The sequence below is a fragment of the Periophthalmus magnuspinnatus genome, chromosome 6, assembly GCF_009829125.3.
Source record: "Periophthalmus magnuspinnatus isolate fPerMag1 chromosome 6, fPerMag1.2.pri, whole genome shotgun sequence".
NCBI classification, from domain to species: domain Eukaryota; kingdom Metazoa; phylum Chordata; class Actinopteri; order Gobiiformes; family Gobiidae; genus Periophthalmus; species Periophthalmus magnuspinnatus.
Window position 1 is genome coordinate 25,621,180 of NC_047131.1, and position 25,444 is coordinate 25,646,623.

The 25,444-nt window shown below is 40.4% G+C and overlaps 1 protein-coding gene across 1 annotated transcript; it reads left to right on the top strand.

Annotated features, from left to right (window-relative positions):
• Positions 1-24,838, top strand: si:ch211-212o1.2 (uncharacterized protein LOC492735 homolog). The gene is made up of 6 exons (XM_033968061.2): positions 1-384; positions 11,886-12,005; positions 12,153-12,244; positions 16,174-16,318; positions 19,984-20,196; positions 22,725-24,838. The coding sequence occupies exons 1-6, from the start codon at positions 225-227 to the stop codon at positions 22,844-22,846; spliced, it is 852 nt and encodes a 283-aa protein (XP_033823952.1). The 5' UTR covers positions 1-224; the 3' UTR covers positions 22,847-24,838.
• Positions 24,839-25,444: the final 606 nt, after the last annotated feature.

Consider the following 25,444-nt stretch of genomic DNA (forward strand, 5'->3'; position numbering starts at 1 on the left):
AACCAGTAAATAGGTCTGTGTGTCAGCGGCGCTCTGGATGGATTTCCGGGTGCATCGTAGCTAGCATCATCTGCTCCTCGGTCTGTCTCTGTCCGCTGAAAACACGTCCACCACAGGCCAGGACACCCACCCAGCCCCGCATTTCAGCACCGGCTCCATGTATAATTGATGTCTACCAGCTGAAAGCCAAAGCGGGCGCAGCAGGGCGGCCAGCGGAACGAGTCATGGCGGCGTCGCTTCTCTCCGAGACCGACATCAGGCACCGGTCTATGGCGGAGGAGGATCCGAACGGTAACGAGCACGGGGCGGCTGCACGCAGCGCGGCACCTCGATGGGGTCCTCAGCACGCCGGGGCCCGACAGCTAGCGACGCTGTACTCGCCTGGTAAGCACCGTGTTAACAACCTTGTCAACGTGCTTGTTTTTCATGTGTGTGAGAGCGCGGAGGAGGCGTTGGCTCTGTGCTCAGGCTCCAGTGCGACATCAGGGAGACTCAGAGGTGAAGGATGGCGCTAGCATCATGCTGCTGCACACTGCTCATCATGCCCACTGCACAGCCTCACTTTAACCGGGTTAGGAAGCAACATCACATACAGCATAAGACATTAAGACAAAAAAGTGCCAAGAGGTCAGCTGTAGACTGCAACATTTCACAATGTGTTGAGGAGGGCAGGCTCCAGGCTGGCCTTAAGCTGATCGTGTAAGTTGTATCATTGTTATGTCAAAGCCTGGCTTTATTTAAGGCTGTTCTCTTTAGGCCCTCTGAGATAGGGTGCTGGTCAGAGCCTGTTTATACTCCCAGTTTAGATCCCAGGTCCATAAGTCAGGCCCTACAGTAGTTCTATATAGCACAGTATCATTCAACATTTTTTGTTTGACCAAGTATCCTTTACCTATGCGTTAACAAGTACAAGGCACATGTTGTTGTAGTTCTTTTTTTTATTTATTTATTTTATTCTTCTGGGGAAAAAAAGAAAAGTGAACATGCTTCAATACAGTAATTTGAATAGGCAAATGTCAGTTGTTCAGTTAGATACAAATATTTAAACAACAATGGAGTCAAGTTTGAAGATCTCTGTTGCATGGTATTATTTCTCATCTTGTAATTACATCTCTCCACTCCTGCATTATACTTCCTAGTTTAAAAGTAAAACAGTTTAAAAACAACTAATACAAAATACACTACAATGACTTTCCAGTGTGGACCAAATGACCTATCAGCTCAACAAAATGTTGCTTTTTCTGTAAACCCAAGGCCTTGCGGAGCGTTGGCCTTTTATTTGAGACTTGTACACAGTTTCTTTTTGGTTAACCCTTATCTGAAGGTTTGGTGTGTCAGTCAAACGAGATACAGACTTAAACTTTTGGTCTAAACCTGTCTGTGTGACCAATGTGGACTGTGCATCCTCACCATCTGCCCTCCTTTGCACTTCACTGAGCATCTTAATTGCTGCTGGACACACATGTTATGAGTTCTCTCATACAAAAATAGGGAGGATGGTCCAAATAAGTATATGATTTTTCATTGTTGTTGTTGCCCTTACCTGTATGATGACAGCTCTGAAGTCTCTGACAGTGTGTCAGCTAACAAGCCCTCTGGTGTTTATTTTTAGACTAAGAGAAGGCGTCACCTTTACCATTAATGTAACTGGGATGTTGTTATTATTCAGTGATATTAGAGGAAAAGCTCTGCTTCTATCTGTGTTTAATCTTCAATTTTAACATTGTTTTAGCACTCGCACACACACACGCATGCATACACGCACACATGCACACACACTAACACGGCCCGGTTTTTAGTCCTTGTTTGGCGTTAAAGTTGTGAATGAAAATAATAATAATAATAATAATAATAATAATAACAATAATAATAATAATAATAATAATAATAATAATAATAATAATAATAATAATAATACATTTTATTTGTTAGGCGCCTTTCAAGGCTCTCAAGGTCGCCGTACATACATACGTACACAATACAAATTGAAACAATGTAAAATGATTAAAAATACATTTAAAAACAAATATAGATTAAAAGACAGCAGTTATGGTCAGAGTGGTCAGGGTGAGAATCCACGAGAGAAGCTGCTTTATGTTGCTTTGTGTTAAAACACCTTATAATAAAAACAACCTTCTAGTATAGGTCCAATTATCCCACAAGTATAGACTACCCATTCCACTGGTGGTTCTGACCATATAGCTGGCATCATAGTATTGTTAAATAAAGCAGTGAAACATGTTAATATTCTGTGAGGGGATAAAGGCGTAGTAAATTTGTCCTAAGCAACACATGCTCTCATAAAGTTCATAAGTTCCTAAATATATGAGCCGTAGAACTACAGTTTGGCATCACTGAAGTTTATGTGCACTACAGGGCGACAGTAGCTCAGTTGGTAGAGTGTTTGTCCACTGAGCTGAGGGTTGGTGGTTCGGGTCCTGCTCTCTACGTGGACATTGTTGGTTGGGCGGATCCATTGATCCATAGGTTGGCGGTGCGATTCTAGCTCACACAGATGAATGCTGTCATTGTGTCCTTGGGCAAGACACTTAACCCACCTTGCCCTCAGTGTCTGTGTACACTGGTGTGTGAATGGGTGAGTGGTTCCTTGTTGTAAAGCACTTTGAGTGCCTTGAAGGTGGAAAAGCGCTATAGAAAAATGTGACCATTTACAGACTAGGAGAACTTTATACATATATATATATTTTATTTAATATCCCAGTGACAATATACAAATTATATGCTAGCAGTTCATCAGAAATGTGCTAAAACAAGACATTAAAATCCCAGTTTGTAAATAGATTGTCTGACCCAGCCCTGTTCTAGTCTCACATAACATCACTAGATCTACATTACTGCTGCCTGTGTACCAGCATTGTCCTGACAGAAGAAGACCAGAGAGACTAAGAAATAAACAAATAGCTAAATCACACGTGAAAAGTGTTTCAGAGCCACACAGACAGACAGCCTATGTGCTGTCACTAAGTGTCAGACTGCTGCTGTTGTGCTGATTGATGGATAAGAGGATCACATGCATTTGGGTCTTTATCCTGTATTTCTGAGAGCCCATAGGGCTTAGCTAGCCGCAGGATGAATAGAGCAGCATCCCTCTGCACCTCCGAAAAAACAGGTGCTGGGATGGGACGTTATGAAGGGCTAACCACATTACACGTACTACAGGTTATTTATGGTACATACAGTATTTTGTGCTGACTTACTTTTGGTATTTGGCATTGGTGTTGCATCTTTTACCAAAGAACATAATACAAAATACTTGTGATAGTCTGAAACAAAGTAATACTTCTTCTGTCTTCTGTCCTGATCCTACACGATATTGGCATCAAAAATGTCATATAGACATTTTTCAACAATCCATTTGTTACAATGAATGCAATGCAATGACAGTCATTTTCTGTTTATTTTTTTATTTATTTCTGACACACAGAAGTAAATTCAATTCTGTCAGCTGGACAAAGGTTTTAGAATGAAGATGTTTCGCTGCTCATCCAAGTGGCTTCTTCAGTTCTGGTCCAGTTACTGGTGGGATACTGCCTTATATCTGCCTTATATCTGTCTGAAAGGAGGAGCTAGTTACACCAAAACTAACACCATTATTTGTTTACAGTTTCGTTCAGTTGACAGTTTCGTTCAGTTGACAGAATTGAATTTTGATATAGATCCTACTTGGACAACTGACTACAGAACTTTAAGATTAAAAAAAAAATCAAAGCTCTTCTGTCAAAGAAGTCTGTAAATATCATCCATTTGTCTGATCTTAAGCCATTGTCATGAAACAGGACATGCCGCTGACAGTAAACCAAAGCAGTGGTCAGCTACAGTCACATGACAGAAAGCAGAGCGCCCCCTCCCTGTGTGTTGTGGAAGGACCAGGCTCACAGAGAGGGTGCAGAATCTTATGGTTGTAATCTTGGAAATGGCGTGGCATGTGGCCGCCACTGTCTCCAGGTAAATCTCCAAATGACTTATAAGCTTTCTCTCATTTCAGCCAAAGGACACAGCAGGCCGCAAGTGCAAGACATGCTCAACAACACTAACAATGCAGCCAGACCATTTTATAGAAACTTAAAAACAGAAATGTTCCACCCACATGCTGACAAGTGTCTGTTCAGGAAAAATAAACAGCAAAAAAATCCAAATGTCAAAGTGTCCATTTAAGGGAGCGGCATGCTGTTATGTGCTTAGTTGTTTGGGTCGGGTTCTTTGGCGGTGGGAGGTAAATCTAAATAGCCGTTTGGCTTGTTAGAGTTTGGAGAAGTTAGATGAGGCGTTGGCGATGCTCCATAGGCCAAACATGGGCTCATTAGGGCAGAGAGAGGGTGGACAAACAGCTGGACATGCCTCCACACACCCCTCGCCTCTCTGTGGACGCCCATATGTCTGAAGTGTCATGGTTGGCTGACGGCCCCCTCCTCAGCTCACATTCATTTACAATCCTTTTAGACATCTGCAGTTTTAAAACAACATTAACACACATTTAGTCTTCACAGGGTGCTCCGTCAACCCCTATGTATAGAGCCACAATCTGATTAAATGCACAACTCTTAAGTATTCTTCTGGTTCTGGCTTAATACGATTGACAAACAAATCCCTGATAATGGTGCAAACTTCTCACACTATGTTGTTTTTTCCTAAACTTATTCTTTATGTTTTGCATTTTGTGCTCTGCCATTTGCTCTGCCATTTTAGACTGATTCAAAGAAATTTATTGTCATAGAGTGAAAAACATGAAATTCTTACTTGGGTAACACAATGTGCAACATGTAGAGAGTCAAACTTTCTTTCTTTTGTTAGTTTCAATATTTTTCTTGCCTTGGCCAAGTAGATTATAATTTGGCTGGTTTTCGTTTGTTGGTTTTAGTTTATGCAACTTGTGTGATAACAGAAATTTAACCAGTGACTATTGTTTTTATGGAGCTTCTTCTTGTTATGTTACAGATTTTACTTTCGCCTCAAACAGTGACCTGTTTAGCCATAGCTGTATCCTTCTCCTGTGATGGCAATGTGCCGCAGAGTGAATTTGTGGGGATGTGAGAGCTATCAGTTGTTGGGAGAGGAGGATCTGTTGTCAGCTGTGAGCCGTCTAAAGACAGATAGCGATCTTCACCTGTCAGTAGCACCTGTCAGCAGCACCTTTCACATTAAACACCAGAGACACAGGCCTCTGAGGCAACCCTCTGCACTCTATACTCTCTAGCTATGTCACTATATGTCTATTGTAATTGAATACTCACAGTTCTCGATTGTCTCAGTAAAACAGACATTGAGGTGCCAAAAAATAATCTCACAAATAGAGATCACAATTTAATGTTATTACAATTCATGTACGTGTTTTATTGCTGTTAAGAGGTAAGCTATTTCCTTCACTGTGATTGGTTACATATGCCTGTCACTCATTCAGAACATGACAGGGCTGACCAATAGAAGGAATGGGTGAGGGAAAAAAATCTATTTTTGAACATAAGCACTGACTCATAATTTAAATAAAGATAATAATTACGCGTTCACCAAAATACCACCATATCACCCCAGGGTTCAGATCACAATTTGATTTTTATTGTCATATTGCTGTAGCCTGGCTAGCCAAAGTTACTTTCTTTCTGCTGGCTGGTGTTTTTAAACCTGGCACCTTTGTTACACATTTGTAATTATGCAGCTTAATTGGCACAAGTGAACAATAAACATTAGTTGAATTAAACCATAAGGGGTTCCATTTTGTAGTATTCACGACTGGGACTTTATTACTACTGTTATGCTAATATGGATATTAATTTTTCCTCCAAAATTTTTCTACTAAATAAACTATTCCCTGCCTTACAAAGAGTGCCCACATACACACATTACAGGCAGCGTCCACAGACTTTCCCACAATGCAACACTGTACACTGTGGGTGCACCTATGGCTGTAGGCGAGCCCTTTAGGCAGGATTTGTCTATTGACCTTGACCATGGCACGAGAGAGTCTGTGTGTGCATGTGTGTGTTTAATTATCCTTATGAGGACCGCAGATGAATATGGCAGTAGCCCAAAGCCCAGGAGAGAGTTACATGGCAAAGCACACACACAAAGAAACACACACGTGACGTCTGTGTGTCTGTCCATGGAGGGCCCAATCCTACTACTCCTCTGAGTCCTATTGTGCTCAGAATCTAGGGCTCTGCGATCTAAAATATAATAGAACTTACCTCATACTCAGATTAGATGTAACAAACGGCTTTCAAAGATGTTTTTGTGTTGCTGAAAAATTGCTGAAAAGGGTAAAAAAGGTTAGATATCTTAGATAGTTCTATTGGATTCTTTACGCTTTGGTCATGATGTCGGCCAGATGTTGTCAAGGTCTGCAACTCCCTACTGTCTTTTTCAATTTGAGTTGAATCATAAAATGTTGTGTGATCAGTATCCTATTTAGTTAAATGCCATACTGTGGAGCATTCCAGACAAAACAATAGCATCCCCATGGAGACCAGCATGTGGCGGACTCTGCATCAGATAAGTTGCATAGTGGATTTTTTGCATTTATAGCTACAAACACGTTTTACATTAAACATTTTACATTAAACATTTTACATTGAATGTATGGCTCAGATTGCTATTATGTTGCTACTCAGTTATTGAATGCACATTGCCACATTGTGCGCTTTGTTGCAGTTGAATCTACAGGGTAATGGATTTATTAAGTTTGTCTGGCAGCACTGTGCGTGTACAGAACGACATACATGAGGTGTGTGTTGCTGTTTGTTTTGGTGTATGTGTGTTAGCATGTGTGTGTGTCCCAGGTTCGGCAGCCCTCTGAGATCAGATGAAAGGAAAGCATCCTGTGACTGATCCTCTCCAAACAGGGGAATTGGACCTCCCTCTCCCTCACCACCTCCCCCTCTTGTCTCTCACTCTCATATCCCATAACTCCCTGTTTCTGTCACACTCGGCATCCTCACAGAGCATGTGACCCACTTTTACCACCCACCTCTCCCTCTCTCTCCCCCCTATCCCCAGGTCCCATCTGAAGACGGTCTGCGGAGAGCCAGCCAGGGGACCCACAGACCGAGATGGAGTATAAAGAGGCGCAGCCGCCTCCTGCCCATTTCAGAAAGCATGGCCCCCTGTGATTTGCTTCCTAATGTTTCAGTAGTTGTTCCATCACTATGAATAAGTATTTGTAAATGGAGGTTATCTCAAAGACATAGGCCAAGTGAGGGGAAAAGCAAAAAGGGAGGTGTAACTCATTTTTATGTTTTGAGTTTAAGAGTTCAAATTGTATAATGAATATTTCAAAATGATTGGGAATGAGCAAATGGCCCTGACTCTTTACTATTAGTTTAAAACCATATTCAACGTATAACTAGCTACACTTGTCTGATACATTTGACAAACTCCTGACAGTGCTATCCCATCTTCCACATTTACGTTTATGACCTAAGATATCATATAGCAGTCACGATTACTAATATCTCTGAGCTTTGGGTTCTGGTTACCACTAAACAAATGTAACATTTTCTTAACTATAGCTGGGGTTTAGTTCATGACTGACCGTTGATTTATAGTTGTCAAAGTGAAAAATGTCCTTAGGTCCAAAAAGTTCTAATGCGTGGTTCCCTCTCAGCGACTGTTAGCACTTGTTACCTGGCAAACAGCAGTGTGAGCTGTAGGTGTACTCTGTGTCTTCCCTCTCCATTAGGCCATTAGTATTCAGGATGTGTTGCAGCGTTGCTGCCCGCCACTCATTCCCTAGATAGCGAATCAGCCGGCGTTGATTAATTTCAGCCTATTAGCACCCCTGGTTCCCCTCCCCCGACTCCGCCCAGGTTAAATCCCTGTGCAGAGGCGCGTGCTCGTGCTCAGGCGGGGGCGCTGCTGGGTGAGCGATGGCACAGAGGTTGCCAGGGAGCCAGTTGTTGTCAGAGCGATATTAATGAGTGCTGCTCCTGAGCCCTGTGTATTTACGCCAGCCTTAAGTGTGCCTCTTTCATTTTGGTGAATGCCAGCTAAAACTCCCTCAGTGTTATTGAGCAAGTGGAGTTATGCGGATTTGTGAATCTGTCTACAGCATATGTCCATTTAAACATGCGTTGTGTGTTTGTTTGTAGCTGTACGCGATATCTAGCAATGCCATGGCCTGAGGGACACGGACTTATGAGTGTGTGTGTACTGTACTATGTAGTGTGAGTGTATTGTGTAGTGTGTATGTGTGTACTGTGTAGTGTGTATGCTGGCTCTGCTGAGGCCTGTCCTAGTTTCCTTTGCTTCACCAGGGAGCCAGAGGATCCAAGGAGTGACGCACATCACCTGACAGCCGCCCCACTGCTCCACGGCCCTGCTCTGTGTGTGAGAGATGTGAGAACGTGTTAGCAGATCCATCAGTGTGGCCATCAGGCCTGTGTGCAGGCCTCAGTGTATCTTAATACAGTTGCACCCAGTGAGTTTAGTGTTCTTATACCAGGGCTATACCTGCAGATGTGTGTGTGCCTGACTATGGCGGAGATTATGGTACCTCAACTTTTCTTAACCTCATGGATTCAAGTGAAACTGTTAAACAGTTCAATAGTGTGGTGTGGGTCTATGTGTTTGTGTTATATACTGTATGTATTTGTGAGGGCAAGATGGTTAAGGGGGTTACGTTTTTTTATTTTATTTTTTATTTTTTTCCTTGACCGAAGAGCAAGTTAAAGTATGTGTTTAGGATAACAATTTTCCTTTTGCCAGTTGTATATTATTGTTATTCAACTATTTTAAAAAGGTGAAAGGTCAGATTTGATGAGTGGTAAAATATCCATAATCATCTATTACACTCTCCAGTGAGAACCTGAGGTGAGACTCACTGCATATTCATTGTCACACTCGTCTATAGGCGCACACTCAGGCCTGTATAAAAAACTGTCATGAATATCTCATAGGCTGCTAATGCTGTGTGATACATCAAGATCTGAACACATTAAAGTTTCACTAGCACATTAGGCTGGTAAGAAAGAAGGATTAGGAGTAATGAGTTGTGTGGAGAACACTGATGGATTAGACCTTTTTTTCATTTGGGGTAAGATATCAGATGTCATGTTTTCTTCTTGGGCTGTTGCACTTGGAAGTTATAATACAAAGCAGCGATTTAACAGTCCTCCGCCATCTTGGATCAGCCGCAGTATGTTTTCAATAATTCAGCCTCTCTAATCTTCTCTTTTTTGTAGTTTGACCCTGGTCTAATCCAGGTCCTGTGTAAAAGGGGGTCCCTCCTCTTGTGTCCTCTACTTGATAGTGCTGACCTGTGCGTTGGCCCTGGCTCCCACCTGCAGCAGCCTCTCTGTAGGCCTACTGCTGTATCAGCTCCGCTGCTCCACAGAGCAGAGGTCATGACCCCAGAGCCTGGCTACACCTGTCTTCATCTGACTGATTACATATTAACACCACACACACAGACGTTGTGCTCGGATGGTCCTTTGACCCGAAATTTAGAAGGTCTAGTTCTCCCAAAGGCAGCCCAAACCTCATCCATTTCTTTAATATTTGATAGATTTTGATAGGTTAAAATATTTTTACTGCTTACAGAAAGAATAGTAATACAGTGAACTTATTTGGCTTGAAACAAAATAAAGATTGGTTGAGTTTTGATAGATTTTTATTAACAGTGTCCTGTATTCATGCCCAGCCCCGTGGTATTATAGGCTGAAAACATGTTTTTTTTCTGCAGCCAAAACATGCATTTTATAAAACAAAATGAAATACAAATAATACTGGATATGGCAGTTTAATAAGTTTTCTCCTTCTCACTCTTCTTGAGCTTAAGTAAGAAAAAATATGTATGTATATATATATATATATATATATAGTGGGGCAAAAAAGCATTTAATCAGCCACCAATTGTGCAAGTTCTCCCACTTAAAAAAGATGAGAGAGGCCTGTAATTTTCATCATAGGTACACTTCAACTATGAGAGACAGAATGAGGGGAAAGAAACAAGCAAGATATCTGGCTCTCACAGACCTGTAACTTTGGCTCCTTTGTCCTCCGCTCGTTACCTGTATTAATGACACCTGTTTGAACTTGTTATCAGTGTAAAAGACACCTGTCGACAACCTCAAACAGTCAGACTCCAAACTCCGCTATGGCCAAGACCAAAGAGCTGTCAAAGGACACCAGAAACAAAATTGTACACCTGCACCAGGCTGGGAAGACTGAATCTGCAATAGGTAAGCAGCTTGGTGCGAAGAAATCAACTGTGGGAGCAATTATTAGAAAATGGACATACAAGACCACTGATAATTTCCCTCGATCTGGGGCTCCACGCAAGATCTCATCCCGTGGGGTCAAAATGATCACAAGAACGGTGAGCAAAAATCCCAGAACCACACGGAGGGACCTAGTGAATGACCTGTAGAGAGCTGGGACCAAAGTAACAAAGGCTACCATCAGTAACACACTACGCTGCTAGGGACTCAAATCCTGCAGTGCCAGACGTGTCTCTCTGTTTAAGCCAGTACATGTTAAGGCCTATCTGAAGTTTACTAGAGAGCATTTGGATGATCCAGAAGAGGACTGGGAGAATGTCATATGGTCAGATGAAACCAAAATGGAACTTTTTGGTAAAAACTCAACTTGTTTTTGGAGGAGAAAGAATGCTGCGTTGCATCCAAAGAACACCATACCTACTGTGGAGCATGAGGGTGGAAATATCATGCTTTGGGGCTGTTATCTGCAAAGGGACCAGGACAACTGGTGTAAAGATTTTGAGTGAAAACCTCCTTCCATCAGCAAGGGCATTGAAGATGAAACGTGGCTGGGTCATCTCAAACACACCGCCTGGGCAACGAAGGTGTGACTTCGTAAGAAGTTCTGGAGTGGTCTAGCCAGTCTCCAGATCACAGCCCTATAGAAAATCTTTGGAGGGAGTTGAAAGTCTGTGTTGCCCAGCGACAGCCCCAAAACATCACTGCTCTAGAGGAGATCTGCATGGAGGAATGGGCCAAACTACCAGCCACAGTGTGTGGAAAACCTTGTGGAGACAGAAACCGTTTAACCTCTGTCATTGCCAACAAAGGGTATATAAGAAAGTATTGAGATTAACTTTTGTTATTGACCAAATACTTATTTTCCACCATAATTTGCAAATAAATTGTTTAAAAATCTTACAATGTGATTTTCTGGATTTATTTTTCTCATTTTGTTGGTGGCTGACTAAATACTTTTTGCCACACTGTGTGTGTGTATAATGTTATCTCCTTTAGTAATGTAAATTTTGTTTTTGTTCATAATGGGCCAAATAAAAATTAAATTACAATTACCGGTAAAAAAAGAGAAAAGAAAAATTATGCACTGGTGATTGAAAGATGTAGCTGTAGTAGTAGGTTACCACTACTGTGTGAAGTGAAGGAATAATGCACTGTAGAGCATCTTGAGTGTCCAAACTATAAAAATATGCTTTATTATCATTAAGTCAGCCAGCATAGATCCTCCAATGTCCCCATTTACAGTGAAATGTAGTAATATTGTGAAAATGTAGTGTGTATATCATTCCCAAACATTTCATGAGAAATAGTCGCTGAAACAAAGGCCAGAGCCTGTCAGAGAGAAACTGTATTACCGTACTTAACACAACTGATCTTAGAGAATGGATAACTTTTTCGTTAATAACTGACATTTAGTTGAAAACATGATTTATAAGCCATTTATAATATTTATATTATATTATTAGATTATATTTTTTGTTTAAATTGTGAAGAATCTTATGCTCATTATGAAAAGATTTGTGTTCTCTAGATGCACAGAAACCTCAAATTCTCTTGAGGTTTGCACATTGCATGGGAATAGATTCAAGCTCTGCACCCAATATTCAGATGAAATGCCACATGTGTATCAATATGTTCTTTCTGTTGTGTTTCCAGGTAAGCGGCTCCAGGAGTGGATATGTGTAGTTCTGTGCCTCTTTCTTTTCATCATCAACTTTTCCTTCCTCGTCCTCCATTTCTGCACTGTTCACATCTTCAAGATCATCCTGGGCATTGGTAAGATGACCTTCAGAACTAACTTAGTTTATGGCAATACATGATAAGAAACATGCTTATGAAATGTTGTATTCTTTTTATTATTATTATATTAGCCAGCCTAGCTCCTTGCTTTTGAATGACATGTGACTTGTATTGGTCTCCCAGTCCTAGGAATAGTGACAGCGGACTTTGCATCAGGGATCGTCCATTGGGGAGCAGACACTTGGGGGTCTGTGGATATTCCTATAATTGGCAAGGTAAGCAGTGGTTGTTGGGCAAGTTGTTTTGCACTCATTTTGGTGCTCAGTGTTTCAACCCAGGGTCCATCTGGAGCACGCACAGTCCTGGTGTAATGTTTCAATAGCCTGCTCTTAATCAGCGTTCACTGGCTGTATATGCTCTACTCTGATGTCTCTGAGTTTACCACAGCCTAGCTCCAGGCACATGTGGCCCTGACCCAGTCCTTTATCACCTGGGGCAAAACCGACAAGGCGAGGCTGGAGCAGGAGCACCAGCCTCTGTCCTGAGTGCCAATCTTCACCCCACTTTTTTGTTTTACATCGATAGGCCTTATAATTAATAAAAGACACTACTTTTCATACAGTGCAGTCAAAGTGTTTACTTGGGGTGCGCACAGTATGTTTCTTACGTAATATCTGCAAAGGAGCTAAAGCTGTTTTCTTCAGACGTCCTGACAAAAGGGTGTGAAACCTGTGGTGTTTAGGGGCCACTTTAGACTGCACTGTTCAATGCTGTGCTCAGTGACTGACTGTGACTATACGCTCTGAGCGTCCAGGGGCATGCACAATAAGCACACTCTGGTTCCTACAGTGGGACCTCTTAAACTTATTTGATTTTTTACAGTATTAGTAATTAATAATATTTTGATTTCTACCAATCATAATAAAAAAAAACAACAACATTTGAGTACAAAAAATATATATAAACAAGTCAACAATAATTCCACCAACTATTTTAAGACAATCTAAAAATCTGTTTTAAAATCCCCACAGTTATATTCAAATTACACACAAATATTACTTTAGTAAGCTTAGCCTGTTGATAATATCAAACTGGCATAAACAAATCATGTTTTTTACTGAATTGGCGTAAAGCTGCGATCTTGCAGGGGGCCGGTCCAGACCAAAAAGTACTGGACTGATTTCTTGTCCCAGTCCAGCCCTGGTTCAACTTACTTTTTAAACATGTTTTAGGTTTTGTACGAGTACTACTGGTATTAAGACAACATAGTAGCTTTCTCTCTTTCTACTGACTTAGAACAATAAACATAGACATTATTTGAATATAATTTGGATAATTTGAACCATATATAAAAAAAAAACATTATTTTATATAAGAAACTCTCGAGTGTACCCTCTCTGTTGGGATAGTGTAACCATGGCAGCATGGCAGTTGCACCTTACTCCCCTGAGCCTCATGACTGCCATAGTGACCTGGAAACTAAATGTCAGTACTCGCACGAGGTGTCCCGGTGGACAGCGATGTCCACTGTTTCTCCCACTCACTGGCACACACTCCCAATGGAAATGGCCTCATGGTGAACTCCCACAGGCTGTCATCACACATGTATTATGTATGTAGAGTGCATATGCAAGTGTGCTTAAAGATGGATGCACATTTAACGAGATGACATTAAAACAAATCGCCCACATTAATGCACACACATATTTGGCTACATTTCCCACAGCCAATTAGAGGAAAGGTTATTCTTATTTCAGCCAATTAAAACATGTGTGATCAGATGCAGCATGTAGATTGGCTCAGATTGGTGAACTTTGTTGTGATTAATGGGGCCAGTATTAAATAGTTTATTTTATGAAATATTCATTGAATTGTATTGAAAAAAAAATGTTGGAGGTCCTAGTGATAAAGACAAATATGGCAACTGCATTTTGTTTGGACCAATTTTGTTCTGCACAATTGCTTTTCTTAAAATAACATGTAACATTGTCAGCCATATTGACAATCCTCCAACAACACCTCCAGTTTTAATCTCTTTTCATATTGATTCGGCTTTGTCTTGTGTTTTGTAGTTCATTTTGAATAAATCAACCTCCTCATACCAATTCTAACTGCTCTAACTGCAGAAAACTATAGGTGGTCCTTCTAAAAACACATTGTAATTTGCTTTTATCAATGGAAGGAAACAAAAAAAAAATTTGACTGAACACATGCAACGATACAGCAGCAATAACCCATGTTTGAGTTTTTTATGTAGTTTTTATCACTACAGTGTCTTACAACAATATTTGCGGCACAGAGTTTACCCTTGAACTGTATTTCTGGTGCAGGAGGTATACATTATACTGTAATCACTGCATATCACACTAAAACATATTTTAATCATTTGCATTATTGTGTCGGGTTTAGAGAATATTGCTCTTGGTTAAGGTTTGAATATCCAACAGGTTTAAAGGAGAACACCTCAGGCTGATTGAAGTTGTTTTCAGAAAAGACGCTGCATTTCTTCTGATTTAAGTTATGCTCATACATATCACTCTACATTTAAATGTCATTTATTTCTTCTTATTCTTTTGACATGTTTCTGTATAATATTTTGAGAGATGTTAAAGTTATGTGGGTCAGTGGAAGATCACCCCAGTACCAGGGTATCTAATTCCAGTACAGCTTTGGCCATGTGGAGCCTGTCTATAATTGATAGATAAGAATTGTAGATGAATGTAGATTACATTATCCTGTCAAAGTGACTGGGGAAGGGTCTGCAAACCTGGTTTTAAGAGATACCCACAGGCATGTTTCTAAAACTAACGTATATGCTTTTTGTTGGGTGTTTTCCCAGGAGTGCTTGTTCTTGGTGAATGTCTAGGCTGTGCGCTTCTCCTGTCATCACCATGTCGTTGTACTTTAATTGACTCAACAAGGATTTAGCAGCCTCTAATGGCTCTGCTTTGAGGACCTAGTCATGCTCATTAACTTCCAATGATGCTCGATTCACAGTGAAATTTGCCAGATGTGCTTGTAGTTTGGGGATATATACAATGTCTTTAGTTTAGGTCCTCTGTATATTGGAATGATGTAGTCCTATACACGTGTTGTATGTTTCTCTTTTTTTGCTGTATAGACCACAGTTACCCTGTCTCTATAATTAGGCTGTAATTATGCTGATTTAAATGTCAAAGGATGACAGAGGATGGAGAGATTGACAGTAAACACAAGCACATATTGAATTTCAATGTGCACAAAAACGTGAGACTAAAAAGCAGTACAGGCCTGTGGTCACAGAGAGAAGGGGGTGGAGGGCGTGCCTGGGCACCAGTGGGACAGCGGCAGTGTCCGATGTGAGCTGATGATTAGTGGACGTCGTGCGAGGTGTCCATAAACCATGTGGGATTAGACACGTGGCCCGTACTGGCCCGCCTTTAACTGGGAGCACTGATTTGGACCTGACTCGGCACGACCTCGGCAACTCGGCTCCTTTCATCTGACTGAGGGTTTGGGCCAGAGGCAGGGGGCTGCGGGGCATCCAGCAGAACAGTCACACCAAAAGGGAATGGCCACATAATTGTGCCGATATCCACAGATATGTTTTCAGTGACACCTACCAGCCATAAACACCAGATAGGAGCGCTGTATTGGTTTTGAACGGCTGCAATAATGAGTTTTCACGCTGCTGCTGCCACAGCGGCACACTCACACGCTTGGACACTTATGCAAACGTTCCTTTTTGCCTTTTCCATTGAGAGACATAAATTATCTTTATCCTGTAGTTTTTGTCTCTTTTGTGCTTGTGAGATTCAGATTTGGTCTTTCATTTGAGACCCCCGTGCTCTCTCAGACAGGTGTCTGCCTCTGCACAATGCAGGAGTGGTGTGTGCGTGCGTTTGTGCCTCACATTTGTCTATGGGCCATTTGTTTGTACGAGTGTGTGGTGGGAGGCCACTGCTGTTCAGTGGGTTATTAGGATGCTGGATACGAGCTTTGGGGGGCACACAACACCGGGCACCTCTGTGTACCAGCGTCGATGACTTTCTTTTGCATAAACACCATTATTTCACTCTGTTTTCATTTGCCACCATCCATTTGCATTTTGTTACATTTTTACAATAAAGTTATATGACTGAACAGGTCTTGGTTTAACAATTCTAATGCAAGAAAAGCTGATGGTTTAATGACTGAATGACTTTTTCTGCCTTTCTCTCTGCAGGCATTCATCCGGCCATTCAGGGAGCACCACATCGACCCAACTGCCATCACTCGCCATGACTTTATTGAAATAAATGGCGACAACTGTATGATCCCCATCCTCCCACTGGCCTACATGGCCTACAAGTTCCTCACGTACTCACCAGGTACAAAATCATGGAGGATCTGTGAAAACTTACTTGAATGATAGTTATTTACACAGTCTTTGATTTCTTTACCACATGTCATCTGTAGCCACATTGTATGAAGTGCAGTGTAAAAGTGTGAAGAAGGTCGCATGAAGCCTTTAACATAAGGGACATGGTGTTGTTGGAGAGGAGAGTTTGGAGCTCCAACAGTGAGGGCCATTACTGCAGAACACAGGCCAGTGGCTGCGATCATCCTTGGTGACCACTGAGTGACCTAAGAGCACAGGGCATCACTGCGACACAGACAGAAAACCCTGTTATTGAACAGGTGTCATGTGTCGTGCCGCGACTTACACCTACACTCATAGGAAGGGTCACTAATGGACAAAAAAGTGGCAACCATACACTAGACTTTTACCTGAACTATGTTAAACCCAGTCTTTCTGAATTGTGCAGTATAAACACTACTGACAGCATACACTTTTATCAGCACTGCTTCAATTTCATGTTACCTTTATCACAATAGAAACTTTCTGTGCTCCATGTTCTATTTATGTTACAAGTGAATAATACATAATCACCAATTCTGTGGACATGCTTGTAATTGACCAGTGTACTTGATGTATTTGTTCACACTACTGAGTGATTGATGCAGATGATGATTATCCTGAATAGACATTGCTTTATGATATTATATGTTGCCTTGCACATCTGACCCCAAATCCTTGAAGTCATTGAAAAGTATGTGGATGGAAAAAGTTTCAGGTCAAATGTGTGTCTGAGGTAGGGAGCAGTGAAACAGGGGGCAGAGGCAGCACAGATTAGACTTAAACACAGAGACGTGACATTCACAGCTGACACTCCACAGGCCTTGGGCAGTGGAGGGGTCAGCGGCCGCACACACACGCACTACGAGCACACCTGAAGAGGGCACGGCTCAGACCGCACACGGGGCCGGTACAATGACATGGAAACCTGTCAAGTCAAACGTCTAGCTGTTTCAAACGGTCACAGACAAAGACGGCGACATCACAGCGATGGAAGGAGAAAAGCTGAGAGGTGACATCTCCAGCTGTTATGTCGTGGTGGATCTGGGGTCAAAAGGTCACTGTTAAAACCAAAGGAGAGAAGGATTGAGATGGACCGCAGAGGACAGTTTTAGTCAGGCAGAAAATCCACAGTAAACTGTATTAAGGCTTTATTGTTAATTGATGGTGTCTTCGTCTACCAAAATTTTTATTTATGGACTAATGTTGTTGATGTTAGTGAGTGAGCTAGCTGAAGATTTGTATTTTTTGGTATTGGTATATGTAAAAGGCAGATTAAACTCACGATTCACAAATTTAATTTTAAATTTTTATATAAATTTATTGTGTCCTAATACTTTTTCTGCAAACAGTTGTTTTTGCATGATCTCTCTTGCAGTTATAGTATTACTGTGAGTCCAGTTTGGGTCAGATACATAGAGATACATAATGGTTTTGAGCGCTTTTACCACGCCCCCTTTTAATTTGTCTAATCGATCGTTAGGACCTTTTTAATCAAACAAGAGTTTCTTTAGTCTCTCCAGCCCTAAACTGTATTATGTATTGAAGTGTTGACACAAGCCTAATTATATGTAGTCAGGATGTAATTACCATGACTATCCCTAATGCTGATTTAATGTTTGAGTCTTTAAAGAGCACTCACCTTTAAATGTGTAAATAACTGTGGTGATGATAATAATGATAATGCTTAATAATGTACACATATTAATCAGCAGGATGGCTCGCTTGTTGACAGGCAGCATAATCCCGCTCTAAATTAGTGCTAATTGGATACCATAGAGAACTTGTGGGTAGTATACCTATTAATGTCATTTTTATTTATACTTAATTGACCCTTTAGTTGGGAGGGGTTATATGTGCTTCTTTTTATTTGACAGTTGACCATTTTTATTATCAGTAAACCAGCTAACAGATTTTTTATCCTAAATGTTGTAATGAGGGTGGGTGAAATGTCTAAACCTTCCCATCACCGCTAGGCCTGTCATGATAAGTACTATATCAACTTAATGTTCAATACATGACAGACAGAATAATAATAATTGTTTGGGGGTCAATATTTATTGTGGTACTTTTTCTTTGTACTAATGGGAAATATTTGGTTATTTTTCTGTACCACAATGAGAGGTCAAGGTCGAATTATGTACTGGACTATACATCACTCTGGAGTATAAGTCACTCCAGCAAAAAAATGCATAATAATGAAGAAAAAGACATATATAAGTCACACTGGACTATAAGTTGCATTTTTCTGGAAATTTATTTTAACAAATCCAAGACCAAGAACAGACATTTATAATAATAACAAGTTCTAATAACACTAAAATAGAGAACAACAGGCTGATTAACAGTACAGCTAACATAACACATTAATCAGATAACTACGCTAACGTAACACATTTATATTTATTCAGCTACATGAAGCATAGGCTGAACTGAATACATGTCTGGTATGTTAACGTAAGGTATTAACAGTTAATCAGATAACTAAAGCATAAAAAACAAGCTAACAAGTTTACACTCACTCCAAATCACTAAATCCATTGAATTCTTCATCCTCAGTGTCGCTGCTAAACAACTCCGCCTGCTCCAGAAGTACACATGGCTGTCACACTAGTACACAAGATTAGAGTGCTCTTGCGCCGTTGTCAGTGTGACAGTGACAAAGATTTGAAATTATACATTTTAATAATTTCACATATAAGTAGCATCTGAGTATAAGACAAACTATGAAAAACAGTGGTTGCATTTTGTGTTGTATTTTATGGTACTAACTTAACAAGGGGATAATATTAGTTATATTTCATGTGTTAGTTGTGTAAAATTCTTGTAAATAAGTTAGTAAGATGTAAATTATAACCCAAGTTGCATTCAAATGAAGACAAATATGAAAAATGACTTCTTGACTCTGAAAGTGGAAACATCCCATGCGGCCATGAATGCAGCATTAATTCTAAATCACAATGCTGACATCAGTACTAAAATGCCTGCAGCCTCGTGACCGTTCTGTTTCTGTCTTTTCTGAGGATGAAATTTTAATTAAATCGGTGTTTCAAAAGGACATCCACATACCACCGCTGTTTTCTATTCCCCAGTCTCCACCTGAGCTCCAGCTGCACCTACCTCCAATAAAATCAGGCCACATTTGACTGTAGACCCCGGGGAGCCACTAAAGGAATAATGTGTTGTTCTTTTTAAAAGGGGGGAGCGCTTTTGCAGTAGTTGTTTTAATTTAAGATTGCTGGTGATGATTTGTGGGTAGATCTGTGCACAAGTATGCCTTTTATTCTTGTTTGGGGGCCATGTCACTTAAATATTTCTTCTTAATTCCACACTTTAATAGCCCATGTCCCCTTGCTCCTTTATGTTTTAGCATTTAGTTAGCAGATTGTTATTAATACAAAAAAACTAAAAGACAAGTAAACTTAAGCTGCCAATTGTGCTAGGCCAGTTTTTGCAGTTGCCTAAACCACTTTTGAACCCAGGACAGACAGACATAGACATGTTATGGGATTGTTAGAATGAGGAACCTATTCCATAATTCTAGTTCATTCTAGTCAAGATAATTTTGGCTGAATTTTTACTCATCACTACAGAATAAAGTAAACACTGGTATGTTCTGTATGTTCTCCATCACAGAGGCCTTGGCTACATCTTATCCGTGGGACTGCTACGTCTTTGCTCTGGCGGTCTTCGTAACGCTGACCAATCAGATCCACAAGTGGAGCCACTCGTACTTCGGGCTCCCTCGCTGGGTCCGACTGCTCCAGGACTGCCACCTGGTCCTGCCACGAAAGCACCATCGCATCCACCACGTATCCCCACACGAGACCTACTACTGCATCACTACAGGTGAATACGGGGAGGAAGCGAGCATGAACAGTAACAGCCAAAATTTAAAAAATAAGATAAATGTACAATTCCTCTATTTAGTTTACACGCTAAAGGAGACATATGCAGAATCAACCATTAAGAGCTTTTAACCAGGTTATAATTGTTTTCCCTTCTCATTTACTTTAACTTCCGTTTGAGCAATCTTTATTTTCCAGCTTTCCTAATGCCATTGCTCCAAAAATGCAACAGCACAATCCATAGGCAGAAATCAGCGCTGTAGTTAACAACCAGATGTCAGATGACTTGTTTATTTCTTTTTTAGATCCATCTTGGCCAAATTATAAAGTAATGATCCACTGGTGTCATATTATGACTATATAGCAGACAAAAACAGAATATATCTTCTTTAATCTGTTATTTATACCAAAGCAAACTGTAGAAAGTTACCCAAGTCTGATTCTCATTGAATGTGTGTTGTCTGGGTGGCCATCTTCTTTCACTGTAATCAGCTGATGACTTAATGTCCAACAAATCTGACAAAATGGCCGCTGCGTCTGTACGTAGGTCTGTCTGCGGTCATCTTATAAATAACTGAGAGAAGCGTTTGTGTTAGCATGTGCATGCATGCCTTCAGAGACTGGTGGCCTGTGTAATAGATCCACATCCTGTATTCTGTGTGCATCTGGGTGAGTGGGGGTAGAGGAGAGGATACTCGGGGGGCCCTGGCCGGTACGTCACCCTGAGCCCCAGTGGACGACAGATGTGTGCGCTCCTCTGCATACTCCAGCATCTGTGTGGAGCCTCTTTGACCTCCTCATTGCTTCCTAACCTGTGTGTGTGGGTGGGAGTCTGGCGGGCGGTGGTCGTGTGGAGGAGGGGGGGCACCCACAGGGGACAGCCGGCCCACCACACGCTCCCTCCCTCAGCCTCTCTGCCTGGGCCGAGCAACCATTCCACTGGGGCTCGCCTGGCTGCCTTTGTGTTTGCCACTGGCTGACAATCCCCATGTATATTTAATGCTAACCTGCTGTCTGTTCTAACAAATAGGACTTCACAGGCAAGGGGGGGGGGGGGGGGGGGTGTGCACGAATTTGGAAGGGGAAAAACAAGCAAGAGAAAGAATTGAGAATAGCGCGGGGGGGTCACAAACAGGACACCCAACTATGTCCCCACAGCCATAGCACCCACCTATTGCTATCGTGCTATTACTCCTGCTTGTGTATTTTGAAGCTAAGACTGCTAAGCTAATATGTATTGTGCTAACGACTCTACATCATAATTAAGCACAGCCCCTGTAGCATTCACTCACTTCCCATTTTTACTTTACATATTTGATAATTCTCTCACGTCCAAGGTTGAATTATAATTGGCCCAAAGAGAAATTAATATTTTTGGTCATGTGATTGTGCTTGTGGTCTTAGTCTTCTTAATAAGCCTTTAGAATTAGCAAGTCTGTGTCAGGCTAAAACAGACATATTGTAGTTAAATGTGCACTATGTAACTTTTCTGGTAGTGTCTACCATCTGCTTGTCTCCATGAAGATGTTAGTGTTTTGCCCACACGAGAGAGTAGAAGCTGCAGGCTGAAAAGTTGTATATATTTGCTGTAGAGTATATAATTATAATTTAGTAATATAGTTATTTCACAGATGCATCCAGTGTAAATTACATTACATTTTAAAATGATAATTCAAGTTTTTTATTTTTTGTTTTTTTTTGTGGCTATCTATCCAAACCAATATGGACCACTATATAAGGAGACCATTTTCTAAAACAGATAAGAACCATTTAAACAGTATTCGCAAAGTAGAAATAACAGGTTACAAAATCCTTGTACTTTTTATACTTTGGCAGTTGTTATTTTAAGACAGCTAATATGCAAAAGCAGAAATAATAAGTTTTGTTTTATTTTTATTTTTTTTACTTAAGCATGGATCTGTGTACCATTTTTTTTGCATGTGTTGTCAGTATGAAATCTTAATAAGCTTTTCTTGCATATAATCTTGTGTTTGCCTGAGGCCATGCATTGAACATGTTTACCTCTGACATATTTAAACCCACGTAGACTAATCGTGGGTTTGCATAAGGACTAAGGATGTCTCAGGAGACTGGAGCCACAGTGACACTGTTAGAGATGTATTGTGTGCATATGATTGGATATAAAGCAGCAGAGATGGAGGTTAACAGGAGACAGCTGTGAGCGGCTGAACGCATGTAGTCAAATGAGAGGCTAATACACCAGTGGAGAGGCAAACAAAGAGCAAGGAAATTCCATATATAACTGGTTATAATTGTACAAGTTTGTCTTCTAGACTGAAGAGAGATTTGCAACAACAGGTTTTAAGTGTACATACAAATCCTCAAATAATGCTCATGAAAACATGAGTTGAAGGTTTTTTTTTGTGCTTTCATTTTTAGCACATTTTGACAAATAGAAGTCATAAGTAATGATACATTTGTTGTTGTTTTTTTTTCCCTTTTCCATTAAATTCCTCATCCACTCCTTGACCCCTCCACCCTCTTCATGTCCCCTCACATGTGTTTAAGGCTGGTGTAACTACCCTCTGGACCAGCTGGGCTTCTGGAGGTGGATGGAGCGTGCAATCGAGCAGTTGACGGGACTGAAGCCTCGATCAGACGACATGGCCTGGGCAAAGAAAACCCACTGACAACAAACCTAACACATTCTTCTCATTTCTTTATGCTTCTGGCTTTTTGCAAAAAAAATCCGAGATGGTTGCAGTGACTTGGGTTGTGTTTTTCAGTGGCCAATGGGCAGGTTGGTTTAGGCGTGTTTAAACAGTATGTGCTTGATATGTTAGGGTGTGTTGCTCTTGGAGGTTGGGCTCTCCAGGATTAACGCCATGTTGCCTGTCATTGGTACATTGTTCAGTCACAGGGTCACGCTTGTCCACTGTAATTTCTGATTTGTTTGTTTAAAAACATTCTCACATAATTGCCCATGCTAAGAATTTATTAAGAACTTAAGAACTATTTATAGTGTAAGATAGGAAAATGGCATATTTGGTGTGTGAGAAATATTGCTGTTAAGATGTTTAAAGTTATAGATGTGTTGATAATTAATAAAAGTAATGTATAATGCTATGTTTAAAGCAGCCTCCACATTATCAGATTTTGCTTATTTGATACAATTCTGCTCCCCCCAAATTAAAAAGTTGTCTCCTTTAGGGCCAGACTGAGTACATTGGAGTGCATTATCTCCCAATATTATCTACTGTTATGGATATTCAGTCTTATTTATTTACGTGGACTGGGGATTGGACCAAAGGTGATGTTTTAATTGGAGTTCTTGTATTTTATGAACTAAAACACACTCTACCACTTTTTACCAAACAGGTCACACTTCTTCTTCATAAGCAGCATTATGAACATTTAAAACATTTACAAATACTTGCAGACCAAATGAAAAGTTATTCAAAAATACAAACGTGTCGTTGGTGTAACATGCAAGGTTATGTTTTTTAAAGGCAGTCTTTATGAGAAGTATTTCTTGTGGAGAATTTTAAGTCCATTGTGCGATAGAATAGAACACACAAGAAGACAAGAAGACAAGTGGTTGGTAAATAAGCATTTAGTTTTTTTGCACTTTTTGAGGAGACAGCCATTGAGTGGTTTCTATGCCATGTGCTTATAGGCAGACAAATCAATGGCTCAAGTTTTTGCTCGTTTGTTGACTTTAGACTGAGTTTGCCAGTTTAGCATCACTTGACTTTTTCACCACCTCACAGACAGTTAACGGCATTTGTTCAGGACTAATAAAATGTAATTATGAAGAGGATTGAAATGGGGGCTCATTGCTGTACAACATTGTACGCTATCACACCGAGAAGACAGTGAAAACAGTTGTGTACGACGCTAATTAGTGCCACTGAACGCCACACTGTGCAGGAACTGTAAAAATGTGTCACAATTCTGTAAACCCAATTGTTTTCTCAGTTTGAAGCGACACAAAGGTAAAACGCATTGATCACACTCCAGTGACTGGTGTTCACTGCTGATGAGGCTGTGTTAGGAAGGAGAGCAGTTTGATTTGTTTTCATCTTTAGATGAAAGTCACAAAGGTCAATTACAATAGCACTTTATTTTGACAACATACCCTCTGTTACACCTGTCCTACTTCTAAGCTTAAAACCAACAAAAAGTTTGGGCAGTGTGCAAATGTGAATAAAAATCAATGCAACGGTTTGTGTTTTAAAACCTAATTTTACTCACATTTCCACATAATGAAAAAATAATATTTAAAGAGACACCTTTTGGATATATTGACAGTGCAAATTCAATAGGCCTCGCTGCTCTTACTTTTCACCTGTCAAGTTAGACTGTCAGAAACATCATTTGCGTTTAGCTAATTTTGCTTTTATTTACACTTGACACAATGCCCTTCCCTTTTGTTAAGGTTGTACAATAACAGCCTGTTATACCCGCGTAGCTCTTGAAACTCATTGAAATCATGTCTTCTGCTCTGCTCTGCCACTTGGTTTTGTTGTTTCTGGCTTTATAATTTTCTATTTTTATGGACAAACCAAGCCTTGTATAGAGTTACAATTCTAATGTTCCATTCAGCAGCTGTTCGCTCGCTGCTTGTCTGCCTTAATGTTTTTATCTGCTCTTTGATTTAAATAAAGGTTTATTAACTCAAATGTCTATTCAGTGTCATCACTATGAGGAGTGGTGAATTTTAGTTTTCTATTATTTTTGTTTCATTAACTTTTTGCTAAACTTTTTTTTTCTTCTTCTCCTGGTCATCTGTATGATTACAACAAAGATAATTTTCACTTTGGGATGAATAAAAGTAAGTCTGATTCTGAATTACACAATTTAATTTGTTCAAAAATAACTTCTTATCCTGAACCATGTCTGTGGTTCAAGTTGTGAGCAGCACAAGTAACTCAATGTTTCTACTGCTGAAGCAACGTCGCCCTCTAGTGGCGTAGATTTGGGATTTGTTTAGTATTTATTTAAACACTAAAAAGAGGCATTTCGCTAACAAAAGTGAAACATCTTCGTCTTCTCATAATGGGGAATTTATCTCAGCAGGTGAAGGGAAAGAAATTGCACTAACATGTTCCTCTTTTATGGTGACAGACTCTCAGCTTGGTAGATTTTTTGGAGACTTTCAATTAGTTTGTTTAATACACTGACCACAGCTTTCAGAAATAAATACTCAAACTTTAATCCAACTCTGGACTTGAATTAGGGAAAGAGACATTGGTCATCCCTCCTTTGACCTCCAGCTATTGTCAAAA